Source organism: Suillus paluster (genome assembly GCF_016628075.1).
Source record: "Suillus paluster strain FC165 chromosome Unknown EDB91scaffold_474, whole genome shotgun sequence".
In the NCBI taxonomy this organism is placed as follows: Eukaryota; Fungi; Basidiomycota; class Agaricomycetes; order Boletales; family Suillaceae; genus Suillus; species Suillus paluster.
In genome coordinates, this window is record NW_024538034.1 from 1,520 (window position 1) to 9,993 (window position 8,474).

General features: G+C 48.7%; 1 protein-coding gene across 1 annotated transcript; it reads left to right on the forward strand.

The window, feature by feature from the left end:
* Positions 1-676: 676 nt before the first annotated feature.
* EDB91DRAFT_1185000 (uncharacterized protein) lies at positions 677-871 on the forward strand (the record flags this gene model as incomplete). The annotated part of the gene is made up of 1 exon (XM_041320480.1): positions 677-871. A coding segment is annotated over one exon (195 nt), but the record flags the coding sequence as incomplete, so codon positions are not given.
* Between the last annotated feature and the right edge of the window lie 7,603 nt (positions 872-8,474).

An 8,474-nucleotide genomic window follows, 5' to 3' on the forward strand; every position in this document is an offset into this window, starting at 1 on the left:
GGTGACAACTCAGAGATTCTATCGCAAGTAACCAGATACCAGTCCGGATAGATTGGAAGAATGCTAAGTAGCTTTCAGTACAGTAACGCGACTCTAAATACTGTCGTGGTGTATGAAGCTCGTGATTAATGGATAACAAAATAGATAGGTAAAATAAAAGAAACTTGATCACTTAAAACAGCGAGGCTCGGGCCCTCGATTAGTCGTCTTCTCGATCCTCTCGATACTCTAAGTCTAGGTGGTTCTTTATGACGCTGGATCTGTTCAACTATTCTTCACATGCAAAACTCACACACGCACAGACGCCACACACACACAAACGAGACGCACACATAATCACTCCTTCGCATACACATTCTTGTATTGTAGGAAAATTAGTACTGCACTATGATCATTCATAAAATTCATTGATGCCCCAAGGTATCCAACTCTGCACGTGTCAACATTGGGCCAGGCTCCGTGATCAGAGCTGCCGACAACTGCTGAGCCGATCTTGAAACGCCTCGCAAGGCTGCCGTGAGGTTGAAAGAGTCTAGTGAGGCCTTACGAGACGAGTATGCGCACCTTGCATAATGACGAACAAATACATTCAAGCCTCGGAAGGCATCATGTGGCCGTGGGAGACTCTCTGGACCTTGCCAGACCTTGTTAGATTTGGGCACTTTTGCTGATGGCCCTTCTCATCGACACTTACATCAAGGATCCACCCAGCGCGAACATCTTTTTGACACCAATACTGGCAGCTTTCCGTCTTCTTTTCTCGCTCTCGTCCACCAGCCGAGGCTTTGCTGCCAATATTTGCTGGCGGCTTCGGTGCGTTTTTTTTGCCCTTGGACTCTACTTGATTGGGGCTTATAGAACCCTTCATTAGCAGCCTTGTCTGCAATATAAATTGATCATCACTCCGAGACCTAGTCACTTCTCATTGCTCCATCTCGTCTACCAGCCGGGCCTTAAAAAGATTCGTTTATAGAACCCTTCATCAGCAGCCTTGTCTGCAATATAAATTGATTATCGAATCATATCAGATCTAATAGTGCAGTACTAATTTTTCTACGGTACGAGAGTGTGTATGCGACGGAGTGATTATGTGTGTGCGTCTCGTTTGTGTGTGTGTGGCGTCTGTGCGTGTGTGAGTTTTGCATGTGAAGAATTATGGCGCTGGATCTGTTCAACTATTCTTCACATACAAAACTCACACACGCACAGATGCCACACACACACAAACGAGACGTACACACATAATCACTCCGTCGCATACACACTCTCGTACCGTAGAAAAATTAGTACTGCACTATTAGATCTGACATGATTCGATAATCAATTTATATTGCAGACAAGGCTGCTGATGAAGGGTTCTATAAACGAATCTTTTTGAGGCCCGGCTGGTAGACGAGATGGAGCGATGAGAAGTGAGTAGGTCTCGGAGTGAAACGCACTGAGAGTCGCCAGCATTGGCAGCAAAGCCTCGAATCTTTTTAAGGCCTGGCCGGTGGACGAGACGGAGTGATGAGAAGTGAGTAGGTCTCGGAGTGATGATCAATTTATATTGCAGACAAGGCTGCTAATAAAGGGTTCTATAAGCCCCAATCAAGTAGAGTCCAAGGGCAAAAAAAACGCACCAAAGCCGCCAGCATTGGCAGCAAAGCCTTGGCTGGTGGACGAGAGCGAGAAAAGAAGACGGAAAGCTGCCATTATTGGTGTCAAAAAGATGTTCGCGCTGGGTGGATCCTTGATGTAAGTGTCGATGAGAAGGGCCATCAGCAAAAGTGCCCAAATCTAACAAGGTCTGGCAAGGTCCAGAGAGTCTCCCACGGCCACATGATGCCTTCCGAGGCTTGAATGTATTTGTTCGTCATTACGCAGGGTGCGCATACTCGTGTCGTAAGGCCTCACTAGACTCTTTCAACCTCACGGCAGCCTTGCGAGGCGTTTCAAGATCGGCTCAGCAGTTGTCGGCAGCTCTGATCACGGAGCCTGGCCCAATGTTGACACGTGCAGAGTTGGATATCTTGGGGCATCAATGAATTTTATGAATGATCATAGTGCAGCACTAATTTTCCTACAATACAAGAATGTGTATGTGAAGGAGTGATTATGTGTGCGTCTCGTTTGTGTGTGTGTGGCGTCTGTGCGTGTGTGAGTTTTGCATGTGAAGAATAGTTGAACAGATCCAGCGCCATAGTTCTTCGTCGTCAAGGAGCAAACGCCACATAGGCAGACAAAGTAGAAAAAAGATAGTCACAGTCACTCCTCTGGATGCTAGTAAGGCGGGCGTTTGTGTCTTGACTCTTCATATTGATACTCTGGCTTCGGATTTTTAGCCTCGTTTCACTGTTGAGTGACTCAGACCTTACTGGACTTTACTGGAGATCTAGACACATCAAAACCTGCCAGTGTGGTGAGTAGCTGACCAAGCCCTAAGGGCGCTAATAGTATTACTCAAAGATGGTTCACGTCAACGCTTCCCGCATTTCCATCCAACAATGGCGACATGGAACATCGTGGGCGAGATTGCCAATGTCGGCGGCATTACTTCCATCGTTCAATTATCTCTGCAACTCATCATTGCAGTCAAGAGTTATACTTCATCCGTTGCGGGGGCAGAGGCTGCACGTATGAGCCTTCACAACGAACTCCTCTCCATCAACAAAACCCTCAATGAGATATTTGTCCTCGTTCAGCAGTCCAATTCTGGCACATCAAGAACCAAAATTGACTCGTTTCCTCTGGACAGCGCATTAAAGGAGTGCGAGGAAACCTTGCGAGCTCTTCGTGATCGGATACCGGAGCGCAAGTTTCAGAAGTGGTTTGATTTACGCCAAACTTCAAGGTCAACGTGGCCATTTCAACAAGCAGACATAATGAATGCTGTTGGAAAGTTGGAGCGCTGTAAAAGTACCCTTCTGCTGACAATCTCTGGTGGTCTATTGTGCGTACACTGACCCGAATTGAATTTTGGCCTCAGTATCATAATATACATTTTCTCTTCAGATCAACAACGAGGGAGATCCAACATGATATGAAGGATGAGGGAGTCAAGATCAGGAAGGAAGTGACTCACAGGACAGGCGAGGTGACGAACGAGATTAAGCAAAAAATCGAAGAAGATTCAGGAGCGATTAAAGAGGAAATTGCGGGCGCGAAGCAGGCGATTATGGTATGTATCTAAATCCGAGTCACATTTTAACGACCTCTGACATGGATTGATGATAAGAATATGGTCAATGATGTCGTCGGGCGTATTATGGTAATGCAGGAGAGTGCGAAAAAGGAGCATCTCGCAAGGTTGGCATTGAAGCAACAGGGTATGTCATCTGTCCAACGAGCCTTCTCGCGTCCTATCATGCTATCGCTCATTTGTGCATTCAAATTTCACCAGAGCAATTACTACAGTGGCTGGCTGGCTTCGACTGCACTGTCAAACATGAATTTGTCTCCACGCAGCGGCAAGAAAACACGTGCACCTGGGTGTTCGAGACTGAAGCGTTCCGTGAATGGAGGACACCACCAACAGTGCAGCGTAGTAGTGTCTTATGGATCAACGGCAAGCGTTAGTACTTCTCTGAGCTTTGATCACGGCCGATTTGTGACTCATCGTGCCTCAGACGGAGCGGGAAAAACAGTGATCGCGTGAGCATTCATCTTCGTCACCAGCATAATAGATGTTGACTTATAACATATGCAGTTCTGCAATCATTAACGAGCTCATGGTCCGCGGCGAAACGCTGGTGTATTTCTACTGCGACTTTCGCCAAGAAAGAACTACAGATGGAGCTATTGTTCTACGCTCACTTCTTGTCCAGCTGCTGAGAAAAGTACCCATGGAATGGAACTCGGAATTTTTCGACCTGTTTTGTAGGAAATCACAAGGGGCCGAAGCTCCCACCAACATCGACGTCCTATGCGGTCTCGTCAGCAGGGCTTTGAGACTCCTTCGACGGCCCATTGCGATAATCGATGCGTTTGATGAATGTCAATGTGATGAGACGTTCCTCACACGGCTGGTTAGCGTAGCAAATGAGGGTGATCTGCGACTACTCATCACCAGTAGGCCAGAGCAAGCCATTTCCATTGCGCTATCCGGCTTGCCATCGTTATCATTAAGCGAATACGTCCGGTCGATCAAGAATGACATGGAGCTTCACATCGGCAAAGAAGTGGAGGCTCGTTCGAGGCTTGCGTCTCTCGCCACAGACTTGAAATACGAGATACGAAATTCACTCTTGCAACAGGCTGATGGAATGTCAGTGAATACCTACACTTTTCTGTCGTGGCTGACTCTATTTTTCACAGGTTCCGCTGGGTGCAATGCCAATTGGATGCCATTAGTGCTTGCCGATCTGTTAAGGGAATATCAGATTCGCTCAAGAGACTCCCGAAGGGTCTTTACGAAACTTATGACAGGATTTTGCTGGAAATTCAAGAGGCTGGTCCCGATCGTAGCTCTATCGTAGAGCGGACTTTGATGTGGCTGGTCGCTGCTCTGGAACCACTCCACTTATCTCAACTTGCCGAGGCCTTGAGTATAGAGATCGGAAGCACAACTCTCAACCAGGAGCTCAGCGTGATGTGCCCAACCGATCTCCTGGAGATATGTAGTAGTCTTGTGAGCTTCGACAAGAGAACTGGTGTTGTCACTTTGTCACATTACAGTGTGCGGGTAAGGTCCATTTTTCCTTTGATAAGATCGTTCAAGTTGCTCATGTACTCATTCAAGGAATACTTAATGGCAGACGAAAAGGCACAGAAGTACCGCCATCTACTTGAAGATGCCCACCGACATATTGCCCAGCATTGCACTCAATATCTGATCACCGATGATGTTCTTGACTCCACCCAAACGCGCCCTTTGCTGCGTTATGCACTCGATCACGGGCTTGGGGCACATATATCCTCTATCATAATCGAGGAAGACTCGGTGCTTTCTTGTCTAGAGAACCTCCCGAGGCACATGTGCATTCGATATCCTTGGAATTCCCGAGTGGCTCATTCCAATCCCTGGCAGATTTGGCTTGCTGATCCCCAAAGCATCTGTGACATTGTCATTCATTTTGGCCCCGAGTGGATGATCCAACGGTACTTGCGAGAGCATCGAGAGTATTGGAATCATGTGCTCCAATTTGCAATTATGGGGGGGCGGACGCAGCTCGCCAATGTCATTTTGGGCCTTGGAAGAGATGTCAATCTATCCATCACAATTGACCTAAAGACTACCACTCCTGTGATGTTTGCCCTGCGGCACAGTCCACGGGAACTCCTCGAATGCTTCCTTAGTAGAGGTGCTCGTCTCTCAGCCGATGCAATTCATAATGCGCTCGAGGACAGGCAGGATGTTGACTCTGACCTCATTTCATCGCTCATTCAGAATGGGGCGGATGTTCGTGCTACACACCCATCTTTCCAAGACAGTCCTCTCCACACTCTCCTTCGCAAGAGTGCTCAGAGGCAGGAAGTGTACCTGGATGTTACACGTGCACTAGTTGTTGCCGGGTGTGAATATCGCACCCGGGATTTGGCGGGATTGACGCCACTCGATATTGTCGCCGTGAACTCATTACACACGGTCACGGATTACCTGCTCCAACTGTATGCTGCCGATGGGGCGGAAAACGAGCCCCTCTATCTCGCCATCAAGCGGCAGTCATTCTCTTTCGTGGAGTATCTTGTAGGAAGAGGTGCCTGCATTCCTGCGGATGCTATCCATGTTGCACTTCAATCTACTCAAATCGATATGAGTAGAGTCGTTTCCTTACTCGTCCAGCGCGGTGCAGACATTCATGCAATGCATTCGGGTATCAGCCCTCTCCACATTCTCCTCAATCACTGGACTTCGGGAAATGACTGTCTCGAGACAGCATATATCCTCGTCGAAGCAGGGTGTAGCTTAGACGAAACAGATGAAGCGGGGAATACGCCTCTCCGTCTCGCCATCAAACAACAATCATCCTCTTTCGTGGAGTATCTTATAGGAAGAGGTGCCTGCATTCCTGCGGATGCCATCCATGTTGCACTTCAATCCACTCGAATTGATATGAGAATCGTTGCCTCACTCGTCCAGCACGGTGCAGACGTTAATGCAATACATTTGGGTGCTAGCCCTCTCCACATTCTCCTCGATCACTGGACTTCGGGAAATGACTGTCTTGAGACAGCGTACATCCTCGTCGAAGCGGGGTGCAGCTTAGACGAAACTGATGAAGTAGGGAATACGCCCCTCCATCTTGCCATCCGCCGCCAGTCGCTCCCTTTTGTCGAGTATCTTATCAAAAAAGGTGCTCGCATCCCGGGGGATGCGATTCATGTTGCGATTCATCCTGCTGAGGTCAACTTAAACCCCAACGACATTTCTGCAGTCATCTATGATGACGCAGATGACAATGCATTACACTTACTAGAGCACGTTGCAGATGCGGATGTGTCCAGTCTGCCGCTCACGGCATTGGGTCATCGTCCTTCATTCTCATTCCGATACTGGTCGCATGACAGCAACTGCCTAGAAATTGTCAGAGTCCTCGTTGATGCGGGATGCGAACAAAATGCTGTTGACTCAGCTGGATACTCGCCCCTGGACCTGGCTATCACCCAGTCGCTCCCATGTGTCACGCAGTACTTCCTTCAAATGGGCAAGCCTGTCCATGTAAATCATCCGGTACACGTTGCGCTCAATAGCGATGTACCTACTCCATGCATCAACCCGGATATTCGTCCTGGACAGGAGCAGTGGGTCGAGCAGCTGTACGCATGGCAGACAGACTGCCGATTCCAGACCATGAGGGCCCTCATCGAAGCCGGACATGATGCCACCAGTCGAGATTCAGCGGGACAAACACTACTCGGCATTGCTATCCAAAGGCGGATCCCATCTGCAGTCAACTATCTCCTCGGGAAACTTGCATGCGGACAACTCGATTCCTTCTGTGGAAGTGGACTAGAAGAGCATAATGCGGAGGTCATCATGGCATTGCTTCAGAACAGCACCCCACTCCACGCTTTGATGCGCAACGTAGTTACGGGTCCTGTTGGCATTCACGACTTCTGCTTTTCAAGCAGGGGGATCCGCGGTCCATTCTGCGAGCGCGACTGCGGGGAGATACTGCTCATTCTCATCGACGAGGGTTTTTTAGTCAATACCGAAGATTCTTCAGGAAACACACCCCTCCGTATCGCCATTCAACGCCGGCTCTTCCTCGTTATCGATTATCTTCTTCGACGGGATCCAATATGTGACGTCGGCGATGTGCTCGCCGCATTCGGCACCCAGTCGCACGTGTGGAAACGCCTTCTCCAGAAATACGTGTTGAATGTGGACCCTTTGCATACCCTGATCTCACAGATGCAGTGGGATCATGTGGTGGATGGAGACGCTAACCTGGCAATTATGAAGAGCCTCGTACAAGCTGGCTGTGATGTCAATGCGCGGGACAGCAACGGGATCACTCCTCTTCAGTATATGTGTAAGCTTGAAGTCGATCGAAGATACCCTGCGGTCACGGACTTTCTGTGCAAGGAAGGGGCGCTGTAATGGAAACGGATGTTGGGACTCACTAATTCATATAGGGTACCTTCACTCTCGAGCTCACTGTTGCCATTTTTTCACACTGAACTCTTGCAACCTTCTTCCCATCTACGTACCCGACCTCTGCTCCCACACGATATCTGATAACGATAATGGAAAGAGATGCATGACATATCGTAGGGTGTCTTGTGACAAGATCCGTATCATCATCACATTTGTCGGTTAGAAGCAAGTTCATTCGCACGTCAGTCAGATTTTTTTCCGAGCTGGTCGGCATAATCGTATCATGTGGAGTCGGGACGAACCCCCACACGCACCGCTGCGTTGCGTGCGGCATGCTCGTTCTCAGAAGCATCGAAATTGCAACATCTCAAAGACCATGATACGAGCTGATGCCAATGTGCTGGGTCAACTTGTAAGTAAACTACTCCCGAAAACAGCTCAGGTGCCGCTGTTGCCTCTAATGTTACTCACCACCCGCCGATAACGACCGAAAGGAAGGCATGGTATGTAGATTCGTCTAAAACATAACCGTCAAGAGGTACATACAACCTGCAAACTGTTTAGTCTTCGCAACGGTAATACAATACGGGGATAGTCCATCTCACTATCTTCACCACATGTACCTTTCATACCGAAGCTAATTAGCTGGCTCGATCGGTGCATGTATACGATCCGTCCCCGGGCTCTCCTGACTTCCCCTCCGCAGCTTTTCCACGTATATGAATGTCAGCACCACCAGGTCCACCATATGTTCAACTGGCGAAAATATCTCTAGGTATGCCTCATGCCCTGCCTTCTTGAAACCAAGGTTCAGCGGGTGATGCCGAGCGACTTCTGTACCGTCGAGCATGAGCTGACAGTTACGCGCCGCGTTATTTAAATGGATGCTTTGGTTGAATGAGAGCAATTGAAGTGATGTGCAGCAGACTTACGGTACATTCGCGCGGGCCAA